The sequence below is a fragment of the Ceratotherium simum genome, chromosome 23 (assembly GCF_057802395.1).
Source record: "Ceratotherium simum simum isolate JZ-2026a chromosome 23, ASM5780239v1, whole genome shotgun sequence".
Lineage (NCBI taxonomy): Eukaryota > Metazoa > Chordata > Mammalia > Perissodactyla > Rhinocerotidae > Ceratotherium > Ceratotherium simum.
The window spans coordinates 23,389,927-23,417,050 of record NC_141922.1 but is presented as its reverse complement, the minus strand read 5'-3'; the positions used below and the strand labels follow the sequence as shown (position 1 = coordinate 23,417,050).

At 37.3% G+C, this 27,124-nt stretch overlaps 1 protein-coding gene across 3 annotated transcripts; it reads left to right on the top strand.

Moving 5' to 3' along the window:
- The first annotated feature begins 3,669 nt into the window (after positions 1 to 3,669).
- On the top strand, positions 3,670 to 21,644 carry MED30 (mediator complex subunit 30). 3 transcript variants are annotated; one of them, XM_087447527.1, is made up of 4 exons: positions 3,670 to 3,977; positions 11,326 to 11,484; positions 13,888 to 13,992; positions 20,381 to 21,239. In XM_087447527.1, exons 1-4 carry the CDS (start codon positions 3,801 to 3,803, stop codon positions 20,393 to 20,395), a joined length of 456 nt encoding a protein of 151 aa, XP_087303653.1. In that variant the 5' UTR covers positions 3,670 to 3,800; the 3' UTR covers positions 20,396 to 21,239. The 3 variants fall into 3 exon arrangements, with proteins under 3 accessions (XP_087303653.1, XP_087303654.1, XP_004431178.1); XM_004431121.3 differs by lacking the exon at positions 20,381 to 21,239 and adding an exon at positions 21,254 to 21,644 and having other exon boundaries at positions 3,675 to 3,977; XM_087447528.1 differs by lacking the exons at positions 13,888 to 13,992; positions 20,381 to 21,239 and adding an exon at positions 21,254 to 21,644.
- Positions 21,645 to 27,124: the final 5,480 nt, after the last annotated feature.

The following is a 27,124-nucleotide window of genomic DNA, read 5'->3' as shown; positions in this document are numbered from 1 at the left end:
CTTCAATATCTTAGGTTTTTTTTTTTTTTTAATTTTTTGTTTATTGCAATAACCTTGGTTTATAACATTGTAAAAATTTCAGGTGTACATCATTGTACTTCTATTTCTGCATAGATTACATCATGTTCACCACCAAAATACTAATTACAACCCATCACCACACACATGTACCGAATTATCCCTTTCACCCTCCTCCCTCCCCCCTTCCCCTCTGGTAACCACCAATCCAATCTCTGTCCCTATGTGTTTGTTTATTGTTGTTATTATCTACTACTTAATGAAGGAAATCATACGGTATTTGACCTTCTCCCTCTGACTTATTTCACTTTGCATTATACCCTCAATGTCCATCCATGTTGTCACAAATGGCTGGATTTCATCGTTTCTTATGGCTGAGTAGTATTCCATTGTGTATATATACCACAGCTTCTTTATCCATTCGTCCCTTGATGGGCACTTAGGTTGCTTCCAAGTCTTTGCTATTGTGAATAACGCTGCAATGAACACAGGGGTGCATGTACCTTTGCAAATTGGTGTTTTCAAGTTCTTTGGATAAATACCCAACAGTGGAATAGCTGGATCATATGGTAGTTCTATCCTTGATTTTTTGAGGAATCTCCATATTGTTTTCCATAGTGGCTGCACCAGTTTGCACTCCCACCAGCAGTGTATGAGAGTTCCCTTCTCTCCAAATCCTCTCCAACACATGTTTCCTGTCTTGTTAATTATAGCCATTCAGGCAGCCGGGAGCCGCCCACAGGTACGCAGCCTCCCTGGAAGCGCGGGGCCCTGAGCCGGGGAGCGCCCCCGCTGTGGGCATTTTGTGGACCCAGCACAATCGAGATGAGTGGCATAATATCTGACTTTGCCTGCTACTAAAGCATGGGGAGCACCCCCAGAAAACCCGGTTCACAAAGAAACTAAAACTGGCTCTTAAAGGGCCCGCGCACAAACTCACTCGTTTCACAAAGCATCCTAAAATCACCAGAAAGAATGGACATGTTAGTTTTAGATGCCAATTAGCCATCCAAGTCAAGATGTCAGATAGGCTGTTAGGTACGTGAGTCTGAAGTTCAGGGACAGTTGAGCTAGAGGCATGTGGTAGACAGAATAATGCCCTGCCTCCCCCCCACCCCCACACACACACAAGATGTCGATGTCCTAATCCCTGGAATCTGTGAGAATGTTATGTTACATGGCAAGGGGGAATTAAAGTAGCAAACCAGCTGACCTTAAAATAAAGATATCCTGGATTATCTGGGTGGGTCTAATGTAATCAAAAAGATTCTTAAATGGGGAAGAGGGAGGCAGAGGACTTAGAACCAGAGAGACGGCATCATGAAATAGATTTGACTGGCCAGCTTTGGAGATGGTAGAAGGGACCACAAGACAAGGAATGCGAGCAGCCTCTAGAAGCTGGAAAAGACAAGAAAACAGATTCCCCCTGATAGCCTCCAGAAAGAAACCCAGCCCTGCCAACACCTTGATATTAGCCCAGTGAGACTCACTTCGGACTTCCGACCTACAGAACTGTAAAACAACAAACTTGCTTTGTTTTAAGTCACTAAGTTTATGGTAATTTGTTAGAGCAGCAATAGGAAACTAATACAAGTCATAATTTCACTGAAACATGTTTTTTCTTCAATGTACCCTATCTTGGTATGTGGCATAAACATCACCTATTTGTTCAAGAAAGAAATATGTGCCATCCTTAATTCCTGCCTCTCCTTCATGCTCCCAATTCAGTCAATATCGAGTCCTCTAGATTCTACACACTAAATATTTATTTGAAGTTACCCACTGTACTGTTTCTCGAAGTTACCCACTGTGCTGTTTCTCTAACACACATGATGATGATCATCATCAGTACAGTACACACCCACCACTCTCCATTTAGCAGCCAGAATAAGCCTTCTAAATTGAATATTCCTGGTAATTACTCCTCTCTCCTGAAACTCTTCAATGGCTAGCTATTTCACTCAGAATAAAGCCCAAACTGCTTGATATGTCATAGAAAGTCCTCCAGGGTGTGTCTCTGTCTTCAGCCTTATTTCTTGACTCACCCTCGCACTAAACTTCAGACCCCAGAAAGCATTTAGAGGCCCCCTCACTGTAGGTCTTGGCACTGGCCTCCCTTGTCCCATGACCCCTCATAGAAAAGGCTCCAATGTTCACCCTCCCCCATTCACCATCAGGGCCCAATTTATGCCCTTCAGATTGTCCCTGATCTCCTAAACTGTTAGCACCTTGATATTAGGACCTTGAACTTTTGCTTCCAGATACTCATCATGATAATTAATGTTCTGTCTGCCCCATGACAGCAGGGCTTTTGCCTGACCTGTGCACTACTCTATCTCCATTCCTAGCACCCAGCACATGGTAGGTGCTCAGGAAATATTTGTCAAATGGTAATTGCCCACCAAGGAGCTGTAAATCACTATCTTTAAAATCTCTACAACAGTTCCTATGTCATTTTTAGTAACCATTTCCTGTAAAGTCCTTACTAATGGAGTGTTCAGATACTTTGTGTGTGAGTGAGGAAGATCAGCCCTGCGCTAACATCCATGCCAATCCTCCTCTTTTCGCCCAGGAAGACTGGCCCTGAGCTAACATCCCTGCTGATCTTCCTCCACTTTATGTGGGACGTCGCCACAGCATGGCCTGACAAACGGTGCGTTGGTGTGCGCCTGGGATGGAACCTGGGCCACCAGCAGCAGAACGTGCGCACTTACGCGCTACACCGCTACACCACGGCTGGCCCCCAGATACTTTTTAAAATGCGATAATTTTATGCCTATCACCATTTTTCACATTCTTGACCCCCCCAACCCCCCGTTTGAAAACAGTCAGTAAGAGGTAGATGGGAGAATGGCTTTAATTTTTCTTACATTTATGTCATTTGATGTGTACTTGTGGAGCACTTTCCATGTGCCAATCACCAAGCGTTGGGAATACAGGAAGTGGGTAAGACATAATCTGTGTTTTTACGGAGTTTGCATTCTAGTGTATGTGGTGTACATATAAGGTGAGGGGAAGTCAGAAAGCAAATAAACCGAAAATTATATAGAACACAGACAGTAATAAGAGCCAAAATCAGAAAGGGGAGTGTGTGTGTGTGGTGTCAATTTATTACTTAGGGTGATCGGGAAAGCTTCTCGAATAAAACGACATCTGAGCAGGGACCAACGGCAATCGGGGAGTCGGTATCAGGTCCTAGTGAAGCATGCAAGATCAGGCCTTTCGTTTTCTTAAATCAAATTGCACGTTACCAGTTGCAAGCTGTATGTGACTAAGCAAGTCAAACTAGACTTCTGAGCCTGCCTCCTACCTGTAAAAGGACAGTAATACTACAAACATCATAGGCTTGATATGGAAAAATGCTCAGCAAGGAAACTAACACGAAGCAAGCGTTCTATCAAGAATTCCAACGAGGGGCTGAGACCCTGGGAAACACCTCTGGGAAAGCCCGCCCACCTCCCACCACACGCACTGCCCCTCTGGCTGGCGTGCATCCGGTGATTGGCTATTCAACACGTTCGTCCCGCCTCGCCAGGGCGTCCGGTCCACTCCCGGCCGGATTTGCGTTGAGGCAGGTTCCCAGAGGGCCGCCGAGTGGGCGGTCCCTGTGACGTAGTGGTGACGCGTTACGTCACGGTGGGCGGAAGTCACGGCCGCTGTTTTGAAATCGGGCTGCCGGAGTCTTACAAGCCCGTCCACGCTGAGGCTCGCAGCTGCCCACGCCGGGCTGACCCACTGACGCTTCCTCCCTGGCCCTGCCGGCCAGAGGCCGCAGCCGCGGCATGTCCACCCCTCCGTTGGCGGCGTCGGGTATGGCGCCCGGCCCCTTCGCCGGGCCGCAGGCTCAGCAGGCCGCCCGGGAGGTCAATACGGCCTCGCTCTGCCGGATCGGGCAGGAGACGGTCCAGGACATCGTGTACCGCACCATGGAGATCTTCCAGCTCTTGAGGAACATGCAGGTGGGAAGGAGGGCGGGCGCCGCTCCTGGGCGTGCGTGGAGAAAGCGGGATGCTTCCGCGAGGGAAGACGGCGCTGGTTTAGTCGTTACCTGGGGCCCCCGGGCGTCGACGGGGCTGTCCTGGGCAAACCTCAGGTGTAGAGTCGCCGCCATTTACATTCAGAAGTGTTCCCCAATGATGTGTCTGTTCCCAAGAGTCTGCGATGTAAAGGTGATGTTTTCCAGACCGGATGTCTGGAAGATTGAAGCCGTATTTTCTAGATTCCACCTGGTTCTCAAATTACTAGGCAAACTCTTGTACCTTTCAAAGTAAAGGTGGGTCTCACTCTAGTACCCTCTTTAGATTACTTGAACTTGCATCTCATCTTTTCCAGCAAAATACTTTCTAAGGGTCCAAGGTGTTGAAGAATTCAGATTCTGCTAACCATTTTTGTTAAATAGCTTTATTTTGGTATAATTGGCATACAATAAAATGTACTTTAAAATAAAGTACATAAGTTTTGACATACGTATACACTTGTGAAACCATCATCCATCACCCCAAAAAGTGTCCTCATGCCCTTTTGAAATCTTTACTTCTGGCCTCCTTCCATCAGCAGGCAACCTCTGATTTGCTTTCTGGCACCATAAATTAGTTTGCATTTTCTAGAGTTTCATATAAATGGAATCATACACTATGTAGCCTTTTTTTTTTTTTGGTCTGGTTCCTTTCACTCAGCATGTATCAATAGTTCATTGTTTTTAATTGCTGAATAGTATTCCATTGTATGAACGTATCACAATTTGTGTATCTGTTCATCTGTTGATGGACATTGGGTTGTTTCCACTTTGGAGCCGTTGTAAATAATGCTGCTATGAATGCTTGCCTACGAATATTTGTATGAACATGTGTTTCATATTTCTTGAGTAGATAGATGCCTAGGAGTGGAATTGCTGGATCATATGGTAAATGTCTGTTTAACATTTTAAGAAACTTTCCCAAAGTGTCTGCACATTTTACATTCCCATCAGCAGCTTTTGGAGGTTCTAGTTAATCCTCATCCTTGCCAACACTTGTTATCGTGTGTTTTTTTGCTTTGCAAATACTTTCTCCCAGTCTGTGGCTTATCTTTTCATTCTCTTCACATTGCTTTTTGAAAAACAGCCAAATTTTGATGGACTCTAGTTCATCAATTTGTTCTTTTGTAGATTTTTCTTTTCATGTCATACCTAGGAAATCTTTGTCTAACCCCAGGTGACAAAGATTTTCTCCCAGGTTTTCTTCTGGAAGTTTTATAGTTTTAGATTTTACATTTAGGTCTATGATCCATATTGAGTTAATTTTTTTATATGATAGGTACAGATCCAAGTGCATTTTTTTTGCGTTTGGATGTCCAATTGTCCCAGCACCATTTTGCTAACCCATGTTTAATGCTTGCCTGTCTTAACTGCTTTGTGATGTGGATATCATTCTTGTTTTATGGGTGAGGATTCTGTGGTTCAGGGAGGTGAAGTGACTTGTCCAAAGTTAATCAGTGGTGGAGGAAATTTGAAACCAGGTCTTCAGATTCTTACAACTCTTATTTCAAAGGGTGCACTAAAGAGTGTTTCATTGCCTTTTTTTTTTTTTTTTTTAGTGGTTGAAATTTTTCTCTCCTGATTATAAAAGTATTTCAGTTGAATGGAAGTCTTTTAAGACCATGTTAATAAGCCATGTATTGTGAAATACAATACAAAGGGAAACGAGAAGATATGAAATCTTTGGCAATTATTTTAAAAAATAATAGATTGATATCTAAAATGATTAAAATATGGATTAAACAATCACTCAGAATTTAGCAAATATTCCTTTATTTTTAACAAATAAAATGTATGCTCTACGCAAAGTACTGAATTACGACTAGTAGAGCTAATAACTAACATTTATCAAGTACTTGCTGTTTTAAGAACAGTTCCAAGAAATATTTTTATCCCTGTTTTACAGTTAAGGAAACTGAGGCTTAAACAGAGAAGAATTGACCCAGCATCACACATGACTAGTAGTTCTTCCTGCTGACCTCTTTATGATGCTAGCTTGCTGTCAAACAATTTGTACTATTAACAGATACAGTACATATCCATGACCTACACCGAAAGAAGTAACTCTTTTAAAAAAGTATTATCAATAACTAGATTACATGTGGACATATATTCAAAACCAATTTGTAAGGGACTATGATAGTTATTTCTTTGTGCCTCTTATTTTGTGAATTCTGTGGTTTAACTCACCTAAGACCCTTTGAGGCATATATCATAACTGACTGAAAAAGAAGCACCGATGTGCTCCTTCATTTCCAAAAAAGTGGAAGAAGTGGTACAAACAGGGCTACATATAACCTAGTTATTTATTAATACATTTTTTATTTTTTTATTTTATTTTTTTGTGAGGAAGATCAGCTCTGAGCTAACATCCATGCCAATCCTCCTCTTTTTGCTGAGGAAGATTGGCCCTGGGCTAACATCCATGCCCATCTTGCTCTACTTTATATGGGACGCCGCCACAGCATGGCTTGACAAGCGCTGCATCGGTGCCCGCCTGGGATCCGAACCTGGGCCGCCAGCAGTGGAGCGCGCGCGCTTAACCGCTACACCACGGGGCCGGCGCCTTAGTACATTTTTTAAAGTAGTCAAATGTTTTAAATTATCTTCTATATTATTAATCCAGAAGGATGAAGTGCTATAAATACAAACTGCTGAGATTAGAATAAGCGTTTGTTTTAGAGAAGTGGTTCTATATTCATTAGGTGTCCTTTAGCCTCTTGAGAATCTGATGAAAAGTATGGATTCTCTTCTGGAAAAAATGCACTTTTATACTTTTTGAATAAAATTTCAGGGGATTAATGGAAGTCTCTCCAAGGATTGCTAGATCCCAGGTTAAGATTCCCCGTGTAAGAAAGTATTGCTTTGGTTCTGTTATTCTTCAAATCTTTAAAAAAAATTTTTTTTGAATATATAATACATCCAGAATTCAGAAATAAAAAAAGGGCATTGCAGTGAACATTCTCCCTCCCATCCCTGTCTACTAGCTATCTACTCCTCTCCACAGGCAGTGATTTTTTTTGAGTGATTTTTATCACTTTTTAGTGATTTTTTAGTGCTTTTTATCCTCTCAGATATTCTGTGCATGTTGAAGCAAACGTGTATGTATAGTCTTTGATTTTCCCCCTTTTTGCACAGATAATAGTATATTATATACAACATTTTGTACCTTGCTTTTTTCATTTGGTATATTTTGGAATTTATTCATATTTGTACAGAAAATACTTCCTTTCCTTTTTAAGGTGTATAGTAATCCACTGCATATAGAAAATACTATAATTTATTTACTAACCAGTTCTCTAGTGAAGGACGTTGGGTTGCTTTTAATTTCTAACTATTATGCTGCAGTGAATAACCTCCTACATAAGTATACAAATATACTTATAGGATAAATACTTAGGAATGGCTTTGTGCTTCTGTAATTAGATAAATTTTGATGAATTGCACTCCATAGGGGTTGTACCAGGTTAATGCTACCATGTCCTGACTGGGACCAACAACCGGCCTCTGACTAACACTGTGAGTTATATGTTTGGGTCTTTGATCATTTGATAGGTGAAAATCTGCTTTACATTTCTCCTAGTTTAAATGAGTTTGAGCATCTGTTCATATATTTATGAATCATTTATATTTCCTCTTCTGTTAACTGCTTGTTCATATTATTTGCCCAATTTTCTATCTTTTTTTTTCTTTTTAGGTCTTTTTTACCCTTGCCTCAGTTTATAAGATTTCATATTAGAAAAACTTGCTCTATGTGATAGAACTTGCAAGTTGTTTTTTTTTTTTCTTTGGTGAGGAAGATCAGCCCTGAGCTAACATCCATTGCCAATCTTCCTCTTCTTGCTAAGGAAGATCAGCCCTGAGCTAACATTTGTGCCTGTCTTCCTCTATTTTTGTATATGGGATGCCTCCCACAGCATGGCTCGATGAGCGGTGTATAGGTTTGCACCCAGGATCCGAATCCTGGGCTGCCGAAGCAGAGCGCGCAAACTCAACCACTATGCCACCGGGCCGGCCCTCTCTTGCAAGTATTTTTTTCCCAGTGTTCTTTACCTTTTGGCTCTACTAATGAAAGTTTTGCCTTACATATATATTTTTTAAGGTATGTAGTTGAATTTATCAGTTTTTTAGGGCTTGTAGGTTCTATGTCTAGTTAGGGAGGCCTTCCCCACTCCAAAAGCAGGAAGAATTTTGTTTTTTGTTCAATTTTTGTATTTAAAATTTTGTTCCATATGGAATTTATCCTAGTATAAAGTGTGAGATATGGCACCAGCCTAACTTTTTCCAAAAGGTTGATTGAATAGTTCATTTTCCTTCTCCATTGATTTCAGATGCTACTTTATACAAATGAATCTGTTTCTCGATGCTCTATTCCACGTGGCTGCCTGTCTTTTATGTAGTAATGCCAAACTTGCTTATATTTATTGAGGCTCCATAATGTGTTTACACTTATTTTCCAAAATTGCCCTGGCTGTTCTTGCTTGTTTATGTTTCCACATGTACTTTAGAATCAGCTTGATTAGTTCTGAGAAAAACCTGTTAGCATTTTTATTAGACTATTTAACCTAGAGAAACTTTATATCAGTATGATGTTGAGTCTTACTAATCAAGAACATGGAATATCCTTTTTTATGTCCCTATGAAATATTTTAAGTTTTTATCTTGAGATTTTTCAAGTTTTATTCCTGGATATTTTGTCTTTATTGTTGCTATTGTAAATGGGGTCTTTTTCTTTTCTCATAGTCTTTTTTTTTTGTTTTTAAATATGAAAGCAAAGCCATTGTTTTCTCTATATTAATTTTGTATCCATCTCTTTCTTGAATTTTTATTGATGGTAGCACTTGATCATATCATTTGTTAATAATGATGATCATACCACTTCCTTTTTAATGTTTCAACTCTTTTTTCCCTCTCTAATTGCATTGGCCAGTGCCTCCAGAACAGTGTTCACTAGTAGTATTAGTGGTCTTAGTAGACATCCTGTTCTGTTCCTGATTGTAGTGAGGATGCTTTTAATGTTTCCACATTAATCATGGTGCTGACTTTTTAACTGAAATAAATGTATTTTGTCATGTTGGGGAATTTTTATTAAGAGTTTTATATTTAAGAATAGATGTTGAATTTAATTGAATACCTTTTTAGTGTGTAGGGGTATGATCATATATTTACAGATCTTTATCAGTATTCATGAGTGAGATGGTTATTGATGAGCTTTTCAGCTAAACACCTACACTACAGTGTATACCAAGAGATCTTAGGCACTATTACAAGGTATAAAAACCTTGTCTCTCTCATGTTCACTGCTGTATCCCAGCTACTAGAACAGTGCCTGACCCATGAAAAGTGTGCAGTAAATTTTTTGATGAATTAATTGTTTCCTGCTTTGAGAAGCTGATGCTGTATGTGAAAACTAATACCCAACTTGCTGAGAAGGTGAATTTGAGGAGAGTGATTCTTTGCATTTCAAAAGGATTTTGTTTTCCTTTATGAAAAGATTTATCAAGAGTTCTTTTACTTGACACACATTTCTTAGAGAATTTTAAGTATAGATTTATGGATAAAATAACTCACTGAAGTAAAATAATTCAGACTGTACTTTCAAACCTTCTGTGTGTGTGCACTGTACTAAATACAGGGATGTAAATATGAATAATTTCCGGTCTTCACTAAGTAGAAAATATGGACAAAGTATTAAACCCAGTAAATGCCATAATAAAGGTACAGAGTGGCTCTGTATGCAAGATGTAATCATTATGCTCCTTCTTATCACCCAGACAGGAAAGCAGGGATCCTTTGAAACTTTTCTCTGGTTTGTTAGTGTTTGTGAAAGTTCATAAATTGAAAGTTCATGGGAAATCCTACGTTGTATTGGGGGGGTAAACTCTTAATGCCTTTCTCCTTTAAACTGTTTTGACTAATTCAGCCTTTGGTATTTTATCACATTTCTTTGAGATATCGTCCTCAGAGTGTTTTATGCTTGAGAATTTCTGAAAATCCTAATAATTCATTTCAAATGATTTCAAAAGATCCATCTCCTTAACTTATAAACCATAAATTACAGGAAATTTGGAAATGAGAGAAAGGAATAAAATAAATTATTCAAGCCTATCTCCCGATTACATCTTTTATCAACTGTGTATAGGCCTTTCCTGTCTTTTTTTCATGTTTATGGTTTTACCTACTTGTAATGATAATGTGTTCTGTTTTCTTTTTTCTCCAAACATTGTATCATGCACTTTTTTTTTGCATTCCCACCTCATCTGTTTAGAAAAAGAAAAGTGAACTGAGGTTTAGAAAGACTGATCTTAGAGCTATTAGACAGTTGTTAGAGTCTTGGTTTTTAATCACTTTAATCCCCAAGATAGGTGTAGGGGTGAGTGTTTATAATGAAAGCACCTTGTATACTAAAAGATATGGTACAAATGTTGTTAATTCTAATATTAAGATGATTTCACAGATAAAGTTGTGGGAGTAAAATACTGTAAAGATATACAAAGAAAGGAAGATTCTGTTCATGAGCTTCAGCAATGCACAAAAGGTGCATTTAGTTATAAGTTCTGAATAAGTAATAGCCAGTTTCTGTTTATCATCGTTTCAGTGTATACTTTTGGCTTCTTTTGATAAAAATTCTGAATTAAAAATATATAGGCATCCAATAGAGAGTGATGATCATAGCAGCAGCTTGTACCAATTTATTAATGATGTTCAAGTACAGATTGATTTGTACCTATATGTCCTGCTATTGATTTCTTTTTAAAGTCAAACTTTTGGTGACAGCTTTATGTTTTAATGCATGCCTTGACTATCGTAATTATCTTATCATAGTTAAGGTATTTTGAGATTATTTTTGCAACAGCAGCAACATACTATTCCTTTTCTTCTGCTGAAAAGTCATAATCTTCACTTTTTTCTTTTCTTCTTTAAATTGTACTTTGTTTTTAACTTCTGGTTGAGTTCAGCAGCTTGCCACCATTATATAATAGTAAGTAATAAAATTGTGCATTCTTTTTAAAGTTATAACATACTTCAAAAATTAGAGGGGAAAAGTATTTCCCTGGTCAGAGAGGCTTATGAAAAAGTTTTTTTCTAAGGCTGTTTTACAGCACTGAAACAGTATCCCAAGGAGCTAATAAATGAACATGTATTACTCTTAAGTTCTTAAAATTGCACTTTTAATTGTGAGGAACAGTTTGCTTTTAAGCAGTTCTTAAAAATTCTTTCCGTTTGCTAGCTTTGCTTCTAGAAAATCTTGATTTTCATTACATTTTTATTGTTTTGTTTTGCCTGATAAGCTGCCAAATGGTGTCACTTACCATACTGGAACATATCAAGATCGGTTAGCAAAGCTACAGGATCATCTTCGCCAACTTTCTATTCTCTTCAGGAAGCTGAGATTGGTCTACGACAAATGCAATGAAAACTGCGGAGGAATGGATCCCATTCCAGTAGAGGCAAGTTTTAGTGATAGAGGAAGGATGGATGTAAGATAGTTTTAAGACATTTGTAATTTTTTCCTTTCTTTCTCTTATTTTCACAATATTTCCAGATTTTGAATTACAGTCATGCATCACATAATGACGTTTTGGTCCAGGACGGCCGCATATACAATGGTGGTCCCATTAGATTAGTTCCATATAGCCTAGGTGTGTAGTAGGCTGTACCATCTGAGTTTGTGTAAGTGCCCTTTCTGATGTTTGCACAATGATGAAATTGCCTAACTACACATTTCTTAGAATGTATCCCCGTTGTTAAGTGATACAACTGTATATTGATTATACTTTTGACTAGAGAAGATGAAAATATGATATATTTGCATAGAATTAAATTGTACTATCTTTTCATGTTAATAATTTTTTGTAGACTTTAACATCCAAGCCTATGGTGAATTTTTATTGTTGGGAGGAGAGGGTTGTCTGTGGCAATTTTTATCATTGCTGTCAGTGTCTCCTTTTAATTAAATTAAGCATGATTGTTTTTTAGTAAGAGTTCTAATAGTATTGTAAAATACTTTTAAAATGGTTTTCATGTAAGTTCTTTATGAATAAAAGGTTATGTTTTCATCATTATTAATTTAGATTAACTTAGTGGTATCTCTCTAGTTTTGTTTTTTTTTTTTTTTTTAAAGATTTTATTTATTTATTTTTCCCCCAAAGCCCCAGTACATAGTTGTCTGTCATAGCTGCACATCCTTCTAGTTGCTGTATGTGGGACACGGCCTCAGCATGGCTGGAGGAGTGGTGCCTCGGTGCGCACCCGGGATCCGAACCCGGGCCGCCGGCAGCGGAGCGCACGCACCTAACCGCCAAGCCACGGGGCCGGCCCCATCTCTAGTTTTAAAATATATTCTTTAAATTTAATATTGGATGATAGATATATTTTAGGTAATTAAATATACGCTGTTTTTATAGGTGGCTATTTCCTGCTGACAATTTATTTCTCTGCCACCAAAGATAGCTGGGAAAGTTTGGATGTTCCTCTTGCTACGTAAAAGGAACAATTTCATATGATCAGTGCTTTGTTTTTGAGTGATCAGCATATAAAGGATGAACAGAGGAAGAGTAAACTGCAAAACAGCCTGAAAAGAAGTGGTCAACAATGTGGGAGAAAGATCAGAAATGTGGTTGACATTGTCAGATGCTTCAGAGAAGTCAAGGAAAATAAGGAATGAAAACTGTCCAGTAGATTTTGCTGGAGGAAAATTGTTGGCATATATGAGCAGAGCTTCAGTGACGTGGTAGCAACAAGAAGTCAGATCGCAGTGGGTTGAAGATTAAACAGGAAATAAGGAACTAGAGCCAGCAAGTGGATGTTCATCTTTCAAGAATCTTAGATAAAAAAGCAAGAGAGGAAAGCAATAGATGGAAGGAGGGATGGAGTTGAGGATTTTGGGGTTTTTTTTCCTCCAAATGGGAGAGACCAGACATGTTTAGATGATAAAGGAATAAAACAATAGGGAGAGGCTGAGGGGAGGGAGATAAATAATGAGGACAGGAGGGCAGAGGAATCAGAGCATAAGAATGGAGACTGTCTTCAGGAGAGAGGACAGCTCTGCATCAGGAGAGAGGAAAGGAGGAAAGAGTGTTTGTGGATGTGAGTAAGTTTATGTTTGTCCCAAGAATGTGAAGAAGTTTGGCCAGATGACTCCTGGTTGTACCACTTATTTACCTTTGGCCTGTTCCTGCATTGGTCATAGAAGATGGCAGAGACTACATGATTCCTGACGTCTCTGTCCCATGTTTGAGGGGCTTCATCAAATAAACTTCATCACAAACCATATGTACTTAATTATAATTCTACTAGAAGTTTCATTGCTATATAAATTTTTTTCTCCTACAAAAAACATTTTCTCCCATCTAAAAGAAGTTAAGACCTCTAGAAATTTGCATAGTCACTGAGGTTGTAGATAGCAAGTAAATGGCATTTATATAACGCACCTCCATGAACTTCCTTTCTTTCTAGTGTAGATGAAGGAAAGCCTGTTCTATCTCAACGGACTATAAATTTCTTAGGGGCGGGAATCATATCTTATTTGTCTTTATTTTAGCAGTGTCTCACCTAGTGTCTGGCAATTAAATATTTGCTGATTGAATGAGGATATTACTTAATTGTATGTGACAATTAATGTTATAAGAGCTATTTTGCAAAAGAAACCTGAAAAGCTAACGTATAGAATGCATTGAAATGATAAACTTCTAAGGCTGTTATTTTAGGCCATCACCTGAATTAAAATTTATTTTAATACTATTAAAAGGGAAGTATAAAAAGTAATGTTAATCAGATGCATTATATATACCAGTGTAATTGGAAAGTTTGTATCATATTTTTGACTTTCAACTTTCGTTTGTCACTCCCAGCAACTTATTCCGTATGTGGAAGAAGATGGCTCAAAGAATGATGATCGGGCTGGCCCACCTCGTTTTGCTAGTGAAGAGAGGCGAGAAATTGCTGAAGTAAATAAAGTGAGTTATTAGTCTGTACACTTTATATTTCAGAATTATTGATAAAAATTTCAAGGGAGTCTATGTAACTCAAAAACGTAATTTGAATTATAGAAATTGTTCTTGTGGCAAATTTAACTTACTTAGAGTGCAACCAAGAACTAAAAGGTAAGCAGAAATGCCATCTGATTAGTGAGCAGAGAGATCGCAGAATTCATGCCATAGAGCTCTTAGGAAAACTTCATAGGCACTCAGTTACAAGCCGTTTACTTTTTTCTTTTCTAGGCAGAATTCTAGCTTTCTAGCTTACAGCATATTTGGATCAGCAAATGATAAAAATTTACAGATAGGAGATGTGAATGTCTCAACACCTGAATAAGAAATTGACAGAGTTATCAAAGCATGACCCTACCCTCACCCCCTAAAGTGTCCTAACTTGAATGTATTTCTTGCCGAATACTTTTAGAAGTTTGGAAGATAATGTTTGGATAGTTCTCATGACACATAGAGAAGTAGGGGAAGTTGTCAGTTCATTCCGTGGTGGAAACATGGTCCAAGCTTACCAAAACCTAACACATGGCACAATAAATACAACCACCAATCTCACTCTCTTACTTACAAATACACACCCTCACCCCTGCCCTGCTCCTGAAATTCTTAATTCTAGTCAATAGAATTCATCAGGCTACTAACAATTAATCCACCACAGCCAAAGAGGTATATGAGGATAATTCAGTTTACATATGTAATACATAATGTCAGTAGATTGAATTGGAAAAAAAAATGTTTTCGAGATCTAAAAGACATTTGATGGAATTCAAATATTGCTGATTCAAAGAATACTTAAAACTATTAACAAGAGTCTTTTATTTAAAAAAGAAAATATTTTTCTTTCAGATAAATAGCCAACATTTTTCATACAGGTGAAATACAGAACTAGTCATATTAAAAACAGGCATGAAATAAAATGCCTTACACCACTATATTTAATATTATTTTAGAAGTTATAGCCAGTACAAAAAGACAAGAAACAAACTTTAGGAAACAGGGGGTATAGTATTATGTATATGCTTGTTAAGTTTGTTAAGCTTGTACATAATATTATAACTCAAGCTTGGTAAGCTCAAAGAAACTCAGTTGATTAACAGGTAGAGTCAATAAGAGCTGGATAAAAGGGCTTAATACAAGATTGATACCATTTTCTTATAATGCTGTAAACCAATTAGATTATAAGATCCTATTCACAACTGAAACAACAAATACTAAGCAGTTAGGAATTATCTCAATGATATATGTGACTAAACTTATTAAGATACCTAAAAGAAATTTTGAATAATTAAAAGAACATAGAAGGTTCTTATGTGGGCAATAAATATTCTAGAAATGCCAGTCTTGATTATTTCATAGTTTTATTTTTTATTAGTTTTAATTTTTTTTATTATTATTTTTTTTGCGAAGAACATTAGACCTGAGCTAACAATCCTCCTCTTTTTGCTGAGGAAGACTAGCCCTGGGCTAACATCTGTGCCCATCTTCCTCTACTTTATATGGGACGCCGCCACAGCATGGCTTGACAGGCGGTGCGTAAGCGCGCGCCTGGGATCCAAACACCGGGCCACCGCAGCGGAGCGCGCGCACTTAACCACTATGCCACCGGGCCAGCCCCCAATTTCATAGTTTTAATGCAGTAACAGTCCAAATCCAAATAAGAATTCTCTTGAAAGTACACAAAATAATAAGATTTTAGTGCAATACCAATCAAAAAACAAATCCAAATAAAATCCAAATTGGAATTTTTTCTTGAGAGCATACTAAAATATCAGAGAATTCTTAGAAGAGTAATAAAATAGAACTCTGCTTCAAAAATTAAAATGTGATATGAAGCGTATTATAAAAACAATAATTAAGTGTGAAATACTGGCACAAGAATAGACAGATTAGTAAAATAACAGCCAGAAAAATAGTCTTCTTATTGTATATGAGAATTTAATATGACAGAAGAGGGATTGTGTGGAAAATTAGTTTTTAAAAATAGAAACTTTGGGGAAAATTAAGCTACCTTTTACATTACACCATATGTCAAAATGAATTTCAGAGTTGAAAATAAGACCTGCAAAACAAAATATTGGCAAATTAAAAGAAAATGTTTATCAAATGTCAGGAGACAGAAAAAGGAGAAAGGAAAAAGATGGATAGATTTTATAAAATAAAATTTTTAAAATTTTTTTTAAAAAGGAGAAATAGAAATTAGGAATATTTCCAGCAAATTTGACAGTAATGAATGAGCATAAAGAACCAACAGTAGGAAATTGGTAGGGAATGAGGAGGGGACTAGGAACTTTCAATTTAGATCTTGAAAAATAAGTGGTGTTTGGTAGTCCAGACATATGAGGCATTCATTTATTAAGAAGTGTTATATGTTTCTGTTGATAATCTATGTATTAATTCACAATAGATTTGTTCTATTATTTTTGTCTGTAATAAGGGTTTTTTAAATAAAATACAATGAAGTATGTATATAAATAAAAGACCACTGTAATGATAACTTTGATTTCAGAGTACCACATGTGACATAAATATAGTTTAGTCTCTACCATAGCAGATTTTATGGTATTTTGGGGAAAAAAATCCTGTGTAAATTCAGAAAGATATAATAAATATGTTTCATTTCACTTTTCATTTCTCTAAGGTCCTCTTTCTTCTTTTCCAATTTGATAGCTTAGAAATAACTCATTCTTGATTTTTTTTAAAGACCTTTCATATAATCAGAATATGGTAATACTTTGACAGTGTGTAATCAAAAAAATCTTACTCGCTATTGACCTAGCTAATTACAAAACCAAAACTATTGGACCATATTTTTAATACATTGGCATTTGCTTGTATTAAATAAAGTTGCTTTGTGGACCTATATAATCAGTAAGAAAATTATACTCTTGGCATTCAATTAAAAATATTTAGAATTTTATTACAATGCATATTTTCTTTCTTTTTATTCTACGTAAGCTACATAAAATAAGTAGCTTTATATACCCCTCAGTTGACCCCCATTCAGTCATTTTCAAAATATTACTAAATCATTGTGTACTTGAAATTGTATAGAACAACATATTGACGGTGTGTTTAGTATGTAATCTGTGTGGTCTGTCTGGTTTCTAACAATGTATGTACCACCAGTGCCTACCATAGTACCGTTAAACTTTGGGGCATGAAATTTGTAATTAGTATTTGATGTAAATTATCAGATGAAAGAATGGCCTAGTTGCAATAGTCAGATTTTTGCTTATTTAAATACTTTTCATTTTCATATATCCTGGAATCCATAAGCCCAATATCCAAGTAGAGGATGAACACTTGTTTGAGACTGTATGTTTTAAGGACATCAGAATGAGTTCTATTTTGCTTAAAAGTATTCTGTTGATGGTAAAATGAAATCAAAAGAGGTATGTGGGTAGTTTTTCCAGCGTTGACATATAATTGAGTCCGTGCATTTAGAAATTAAAGCATTTTTGACCAGTTGTCACAGCCTTTGTATGAACATTAAATTACACGGTATGACTTAGCATAAACATATTGTTTAAGTATCTACTTTACTTACACATTCACCTGTTAACGTAACAAATTAGGTACAGCTGATGGATTTTGATAATAGCAGCTGTCAACCTCTGTTAAAATCAATCAGTGGCAAGATTGTATATATTAAATCCTGTATCGTGTCATGAAAATTTATTTACAGTTCAACCACTAATAAGCATAACTGTCAGCTTTGCTGTTGATAGTTTCGTGATTTGTTTTGGCTGTAGGTGTTTTACTTGTAGGCTAATTTTTCTTAATTTAAAACTGTGGCATCTGAGAAAAACTAAGTGCCTTATAATACATCATACTTAAAATTTTACTATTGCCTAGAGTTGAATATTACCTTGAAAATTTCTACATTTTTTTAGTTCTTTTATTTCTTTAAGAATTAATGAGGCTAATTTTTTTAAAACAAGTATATCAAAATTTATATTTAAAAATGGGGTGGGCCGGCTCCGTGGCTTAGCGGTTGAGTGCGCGCGCTCTGATGCTGGCGGCCCGGGTTCGGATCCCGGGCGCGCACCGAGGCACCACTTCTCCGTCCAACGCGAGGCCGAGTCCCACGTACAGCAACTAGAAGGATGTGAACCTATGACATACAACTATCTACTGGGGCTTTGGGGGGAAAAAATGAATAAATAAAATCTTTAAAAATGGGTATTCTTAAAAGTAGTCTTATTGGTAAGCTATGCATTTATTCCAGTGACGCAGCCATTGTGGGAGCCATCTGTAACCTCTGTTTTGATATTGATTTTAAAGTCTGTTTTTAACCACCCAAGAATATAATTTTATTACTTCTAGTTACTCCTTAATTTATACTGAAAATGTGATCACCGAGCTTATTTCACCAGATTGGTTTTCAACTGTTTCCAAAAGTTGTCCTTTTTCTTCTTTTCCATGGACACAGGTTTGTCACTATTGAAGTTATTTAGAAGAACCCATCCCCTACACTTGCCCAGTTAACCTTTTTCATTTCAGTTTAAATCATATTTCTTCTCCTTCAAGAATTTTGATGGGTCCCCATTACCCACTCCAAGCCCAAATTTATCCTCCTTCCACTCTTTGGTCACCACCAATTTTTCGAGACCCAAACAAAAATATTTACCTTGTTTGCTGACCCTACCAGTCAGAGGCACTGTCTCTCTCTTTTGGGGATCCACAGCATCTGATATTTTTTCTCTGCCATCTGCCTTAGCAGGTTATAGTTTAGCCATTTGGGCATTATCTTCCTCCTACTTGATGTTGAATTTCTTCAAGACAGGGACTGTTCCTTATTCTTGTTTCTCCCCTTACAGTGCCCAGAGCCTGGCACATAATATGCCCTCAGTAAATATTTATGTAACAGCATGTGTTACAGGCTCAGAATTGCACTCCAAAGAGAAGTTCTGAAACTTTTGAAAGTGATCATATTCAAAATACGTCAGAACTTCCTAATTCAAACGTTTGTTTTTTCAAAAAGTCAACTCGCATTCTTTCTCTTCCTTTTATTCTCACTCAATAGCTCTTCCCCACTTCCCTCCTGAAAAGTTAGAATTGAGAGGAGAATTGTGGTAGCTGAAGTCTCTCACAGCTGGGGGAGTGATGGCACTTCAGCAGTGGTAAAGGGCAGCTGCTGTGAACCGTTTTGAAGCTATTATTAGTTCACTAAACTAAGCTTACTGGTTTTCATCACGTTTTTGTAACTGATTGTCATCTTATGCATGAGCATACAGAAAGTAGAACTGGCAGGGGCCTTATAGATTATATAATCCCATTTCACAGACAACACTGAGGATAGGAAATTTGTCTGAGATCCAATAGCCAGTTAAAGGCAAAGTTAGAACTGGGACTGAGGTTTCTAGCCTCACAATATAGCACCTTTACTCTTATATTCCTCTGTTTTGCTGCTATTCCTTTTTTTTTTTTTTTTAAAGATTTTATTTATTTATTTTTTCCCCCCAAAGCCCCAGTAGATAGTTGTATGTCATAGCTTCACATCCCTCTAGTTGCTGTATGTGGGACGCGGCCTCAGCATGGCCGGAGAAGCAGTGCGTCTGTGCGCACCCGGGATCCGAACCCGGGCCGCCAGCAGCGGAGTGCGCGCACTTAACCGCTGAGCCACGGGGCCGGCCCTGCTATTCTTGACTTCTGCCAGAAGTGTCAGTTTCTTGGTCTCTGGATGCAAAAGACTGTATAGGCTTGGACTGGTCATCCAGTCATTTCTCATCTCACCCAGTTATTGGGTCCATTTGGTTAGATAATATACACAACTGCTTCAATAACTACCACGGACTTAGGACAACAGAACTTAGAAGATGGGTCATCTGAAATCTGAACAAGGAGACTGAGTAACTAAAATACTAACAGTAGCTTTATCCCAAACTATGTTCAAGTGAGCTTTAGGGTCATGCCCTGTGTCCTGTATGGTCATATGTTTTATCTAACTGTTGTGTTAATTCACTTTTCAAGTATGACTTAATTAAATTTAATTTAGATGATTCTAGTCTCTGTAAATTGCTTTTCTATTTTCCAATAAGAGTTTCTTGGTCCTCTGTTTTAGCTACCTATTTCCTCTTACTTCTCTAACTTTAGGTAGAAGTAATACGAGCAATTTTTTAAATCTTAGTTTGCTTTTTAATGAAATCAGAATTAAGAATTTTAGGCCTCTTTATAGTGAACATGTACTACTTTACCTGGAGGTATTTTAATATAGTGCTCTTAAAATTATCTAATTAAATATATTATTTCCAAATGTAATGTTTCCAAAAGGTTATTGAACAATAATGATTATTATAATAACTAGTAAATACTTTGACCAGAAGTTCTCTATTTTTATCTTGTTTTGCCTAAGCAGACATTTGCCACATAGGATTTGAAGAAAGGATGCTTAAAACGTTTATGAACCGTGGCCTAGTAGAAACTCAGATATAGAGATACAGAGACACATGCCGTCTGCATTCAGAGCATCCAGCACATCTTAGTTGTGAAGAAGATCACATTGGGGACTGTGTCATTTTGTCTTCAGTTTTCAGAATTAGAATTTGGTTGGACTTCATGCCGGGGGCAAAAAGCGACATCTGCCACATTTTTGAAAGGCCAGTTGCATCGGGCAATGTATTTTTATTATAGTTTGTTTTCTGTACTGACAGTTCATGTTCTTTGCCTACCAATAACCATTGTAGAATGCTTACTTATATGCAGGCACAGTTCCAACACTTTACAGAATCAAATCATTTACTCCTCGTAATAACCCTTAGGAGATAGATTCAATTATCCCCATTTTTCTGATGTGGAAACTGAGGCGTAGAGAGGTGAAGTAATTTGGCCAGCAGCCTATATTTAGTTAGTGAAGGAGCTGAGTATAAACCCAGAGAGCCTGGCTCGGGAGGTTGTGCTCTTGGCCATTATGTTATGCTGCCTCTTGGAAAACCTATATACTTAGGTTTTGTAACAACGGACAGTTGGACTTATTTTCTTTGATAGGGGAAGTGGAGGAGTACAGGCAGGCAGGGCTGGAGCCACGGGCGTCTGGGGGCTGAATTAGAAGTCAGTATGCCTTTCAGTGAATATCTGTGGCCAGAAAAAGATTGAGCCCTTCTGCCTTAAGGAAATATTTAGCTTAATTTCTGTCTGGACCATTAGAGTCCTAACTTATGACATTTTAATCTTCTAACTTCATGGTCTATATTTCCTGAAACATTTTTGATAAATTCTTTTGTTTCTACAGAAACTCAAACAGAAGAATCAACAGCTGAAGCAAATTATGGATCAATTACGAAATCTTATCTGGGATATAAATGCCATGTTGGCAATGAGGAACTAAACTGATATTTAAATTTCCTGCTTTACACGTTATGCCATTTTTTTTTCAAGTATTTTTTCCCTTTGAAGAAGAGTATTTGTCTGCTTTTATTCTAGTCACTAGAATTAAAGTTCCTATTTTTACATTGTGGTTTTATGTTAAAGTGTTCATTAGCAGTTTTTTTTTAAAGCTGTTGATTCTATGAACGATAATCATAATAAACTTTGATGGGGTCTGTGTTTTGGTTAATCTTCATGAATTGAATAATTGTTTTTTAAAAGCAAAATAAGTTTTGTAAATAAATTTTTTAATTGGCTCAATGGTTCTGCTTGTTTCATTATGCTTTTAGGGGAAAATTAAAGGTTTAAACAATTTGCAGATGAAAATATCAAGTACAGTCAATCTATGGTACAAATTAATGAAAATTAAACATGTTGTTACCATTTCAGCTCAATTTTTTAAATTCGAGTCCCAAACAAGTTAAAAAATGAGAAAACAGTTAACTTGTATATAGCTGTAAGTAGATGAAAATTACTTTGATCATGTTCTTCAAGTGTTTAGTCTTAATTGGAATGGTCTGGCTCTAAAAGGAGAGAAACAAATAATTTGAGGAGGGCACAAATTGACATCACAACTATGTGCTTATTTGCTCCCTGCTTTAGACTAAGAAGCAATCCCCTCTCTGATTTTTCAGATACACCCTAAGTAATATCTCAAGTGCGTTTCGGAAACAATAAATTTTTGAGAGTTTTAAATGAGATAGTGCTATATGGCAAGTACTTTTATAGATTGATTGGTAGTTGGTCTACAGTAAGTAAGTCCTTTATAGGTCTGCCTCCAGGAGCTGGTCTCTCAGATTTTGAATAATGTCTTCTCAAGTAAGAGTGGGATTCTTCTCAGGAAGGACTTTTCCAGCCTGATCCAGAAGCCCCTAGCTGTCTATCTGGCCTTGGATCTGACTCAATAATAAATACTGCTATTTGACTTTTCATATATATGGATAAGGTTTCTCTGGAAGGTTACACAAGAAACAGGTAACCAGGGGAGGGATTACCTGCGTGGTTATATATCCTTTGATACCGTTGGAATTTTATAACATGCAAATATCACCTATTCAAAAAATAGGTAAAATTTCATTGTAAGTTATGTAGATTCCCACCTATAACAAGTGGCAGAAGCACAAGAAGATAAGACAAACCATGTGGACATCTTTAGACCCTCTAACTCCATTCATCAGAGCAAGTTTTCCTGAGCAAGCCCAATTATAGTGGAATGGGGTGTTGACTGCCTACAGTGGGAAGCACTGCAGAGTTACAGGCAGAAGGTAAAGGTTTATGAAGCTATGATTGATAGGGAGAAGAATTAGACCAATAATTCGACCTACCCCAGTGGTCTGTAGTATCTGAGGGTATTATAGTTTATTTAGCCTATCACCAACTGGACATGCAGGGTTTTTATAGGTGTTCACTACTTAATATGTTCTTCGCATGGTAGATTGCCAATTACTATTATGAATTTAGTGTTTTGGTATTGACAACTTCTAAAGCAGTTATAAAAAATGTTTTGACCTAATGTGAGTTTTTTTGGTTTTAATCATCACAATTCCTTAGATCATTCAAGGTGCTACAAACTCAACTCTTGGAGGGGATGTGGAAATGGCATGTTTTGGGCCTTGGTTCTGTAGAGAATATTTCTTCTTTGGAGCAATAATCAATGCAGCCACACTCAGCTACAGAGCTGCAGCCCCAAATTCTGGGAAGGGTGTATTTTCAGCCCTCAGAACTGAGGCCAGTTTCCTCCAGTCACTCACAAGTCTACTTGGGACCAATTATGAATGTGTTGGGGGGTTATTAAACACAAAGACCCCACTAACTCTTGAAATTTCAGCTTTTTTTTGAGGGAGAGCATGCCAACAGATTGAAGAGCAAAGAAAGAATTCAATTGTGATGTGTGGCTTTGGGCAAGTTGATAGGTGGGATTAGTTGATCTGATATTCTATTTAGAATTTTGGTTGCAAATGTTAGAAACCCAATTCAAAATGGCTTGAGCCAAAAGGGGATTAGTTCCTGTAGCAAGAAAGGGTGCCAGAGAAGAGCTCACAGAATCAGAAAAGCTGCAGGAACCAAGGCTTCAGGAATTAGAACCAAGCTTTAGTGCCCCAGGCTTCCCCATGCCCACCCCTAGTTTCTGCTTCTCTCCCTTTGCTCCACTCTCTCTTACTGCAGACAGGCTTTCTCCAAATGGTGGAAAGATGGCCTTCCACTGGCTTACCTTTATGTCTTTTCTGTATCGTGACCAGAGAGGCTGGGCTACTTCTCCAACTTTAAATGGAGAATTTGAATGGACACAATAACACAGCTTGGGTCCTATAACCAACCTCTGGATGAACTGTTGTGTAAATGGATGCTATAATTAGACTGACTCAGGTTATAAGCCCATCCCTGTGGCCAGGAATTGGGTGTGGGAATCATGGAAAAGTTACTGAGCAGTGAACACATGTTATTAGAAAAAATGGGCACCAACCAGGAAAATTGGCAAGAAAAACATAAATGGCAACCACAGCCCACTTATGTTCTTCCTAGGTTATAATACTATCTCAGTCATAATATCAGTTATTCAATTCTCAAAAGCCCAAGAAGTTTATAGAAAAATGCATCATTGACTATCATGAGAAAATTCTTAATTTTTTTTCTGAATTTGTGGACTTCTATATTGACACATTTTCTTTGAGGCTGTTTTTTTTTGCAGTTGTTGCAATTAATTGCAATGCGGTCTTGTCAGGTCTTGGTTAGCGTGGGTTAAAGCACAGGCAGGAAAGACCTAAGAAAAAATAAAATGACAAAGCTCCAGCATCCTGGTAATGACATTATCTTTAAAATGATTTGGAAACCTAAGGCCCTGATCACTCAGACATTAGATCCCTTGGCACCATTACAAACTAAAGTGTGTTAACTTGACATTTTGATGTAACTCCAGTTTGAGTAATTCGTTTTCTTTCGTTAAATTCCCAAGGAAGTTTAAGCTAGATGGAGGAGTCTTTCAGCCTTAAACTAAAATGTGTGCTTGTCCTAAAGCTCAAAGAATTTGTTATCCTGAGTGTTCTGAAATTTGTCCAACAAAGCTGGATGCCTTAAATTTTTCCTATTCTTTTAAAACATTAATGGATCAAAGACTGATTTTTTAAGCCAAAATTGAAAAGTATTCTAGATGTATATATATTTTTTTTAACATGGTAGCAGTCTTGAATTCTTTCACATTTTTTTAACCTAAAGAGTTAGAGTTAATAGATTTAATATTTTACATAGGATTGACATTGTGCACTAATGCATTTACATCAGTGATTCATACATTTTTTTCAAAAATTCTTACTGTTGCCAATAATTTGCATTCCAAAAACTGCTAGAAAATTTAAACCTATATTTTCTCTGTACTTTGAGGTCTTATTCTTCTATGACATTGGATCACAAGATCACCAAGTGGTGTGCTTCTTGTTAGAACTACCAAAACCTGTTTTAACTTTTTCAGATGTCTTTTCAAGGTAATACCTCTTCAACTTTAGCGTGCACAAGAATCACTTGGGAGCCTTTTAAAAATGCAGATTTTTAGGGGCCGGCCCCATGGTGTAGTGGTTAAGTTTGGCGAGCTCTGCTTTGGTGGCCCAGGTTCACAGGTTTGAATCCAGGCATTGGCCAACACCACTTCATCAGCCATGCTGTGACAGTGACCCACATATAAAGTGGAGGAAGATTGGCACAGATGTTAGCTCAGGGCTAATCTTCCTCAAGCAAAAAAAGAGGAAGACTGGCAATAGAAGTTAGCTCAGTGCTAATCTTCCTTAGCAAAAAAAAAAAAAAGATTTTTGGATTTACCACAAATGTACTGAATCAGAATCTCTATGGTGAGGTCTAAAAATCTGCATATTAACAAGTTTTCTAGGTAATCTGTCACTGACACTGGAAAATACTGGTCTATGTAGTTTAGTGATTAAAACACTATGAGTATTTTAATATGAAAAACTGTTCAAAAATAGCAGTATTGACATAAAATGCATTATGCCATATTTAGAGTTCTAGCCTTTTGAGTATTTAAAAACAATGCTCTATATCAGCAGTTCTCAACCTTGGCTACACATTAGAATCAACTGGGGAAATGTTAAAATTCCCTATGCTGAAGCCACACCCAAACCAATTAAATCACAATTCTGGGGTGGGATCCAGGCATCAATGTGTTTGTTTTAAAGCTCCCCAGGTGATTCCAATGTGCAGCCAAAGTAAGAATCATTGTTCTATATAGATTTACAGGCATAGAAAGAATCTTGAGGGATTGATTCTTCCAGTAATAGTTAAATATTTGGAGCAAAGAACTTCTAGAGGGAAAAATCCTAAAACTCATGTATATGCAAATGTATTTTTTAAGGATACTTGACCAACTCTATACTCTTGAGTGTCAGAGGCAAAGAACCTTCTCGCTCATCATCCACAATTATACCACTAAGGGAAAAATTGAAGACATAGTGCCAGATAGCTGGCAATATTTATAGGCAAAGGGAAAGAAGAGGACTGTGCATGGTCTTCCATCCTTATAGGATATAATACTTCCAAGACATTAAAGAGGTTGAGTGAAGTGAAAAGGATGACATTTCTCTTGGTTCCCTCTCCTATGCTGATGTTATGGCCACATCTTGTTTAAGACTGATAAAATAACCTGGATTTATAATTTACTCATGTAACAGCCATTTACAGATCACCTACAGCCTCTAGACACCAGGCTAGGAGCTGAGTATACCAAGATGGAAAGGATCCTTTGTTCAAAGGTTATGGAATATAAGCTAGAAGAGAGCTATTCTCATACACAAATTCTAGGCTAGTCAGGGGACTTCTCCACATTCATGAATTGGATGCAAACCAAAGAACCAATGAACTGCTTTTATTCCATTGAGACTTAGATTTTCATGCCTATAGAGCAGATCACAGAAGCTCAAGTTAGAGGTCTCCGTCCTGTGGGATACCACACAAAAAGAGTATCTCTGTGGTTAAAACATTATGGCTGTGTATGCCCAGACCTGTAACAAGCTAACTTCGGATAAAGATACAAGAAGGCAAAGCTATAAAAATGTTCAACTCCGGAAGATGAGAATGTAGCACAGCTTTAATTGCAATAAGGTGAGGGAAATAGTTTTGGAAGCAGCTTTGGGAGGAGGAAGAAAAGTCATTTGTGTAAGCTCAGTACTTAAAATCTACAGATGGCATAGCTAACAAATAAATCAATTAAAGAATGCAAAGTGTGAACAGAAACATAAATGTGAATTAAAACCATACAGACTTGAAGTTATGTATGAAGTAAGTATTTTAACCACTGGCACTAAAATTTTAAATTGAATTCTCTGATGAGACAGAAAACTGGTATAATTGCCTGAGTAAAGGGTGGGTTGAGAATTACAGCTGGTGGGGGAAAAAATAAATGTGTGTCTGTGTTTTGAATAGACAGTAAAAGCATGATAGATGAATAGAAAGGGCTTGCCAAGGTACCAACAATAGTCCAGGTGAGAAATAACTAAAGCATAAAACAGAGTCATAGCAGCAAAATTTGAATTAAATAGTAGCAAGTTTATTTCCTATGATGCCCATCTTGCTGGATTGCTACATGTTGCTTGTTCTTACCAATCTATGCAAGGTGGTAGCATTCCAGTCTGTTGGCCTAGTGAGGTCAGACAGTTGGAGGCATTTCCCCTGTTTTGAGCATCTAATTTTTTCTGGACCTTTGAGGGATTTTTGTACAAGTATCGGGTTAATTCTT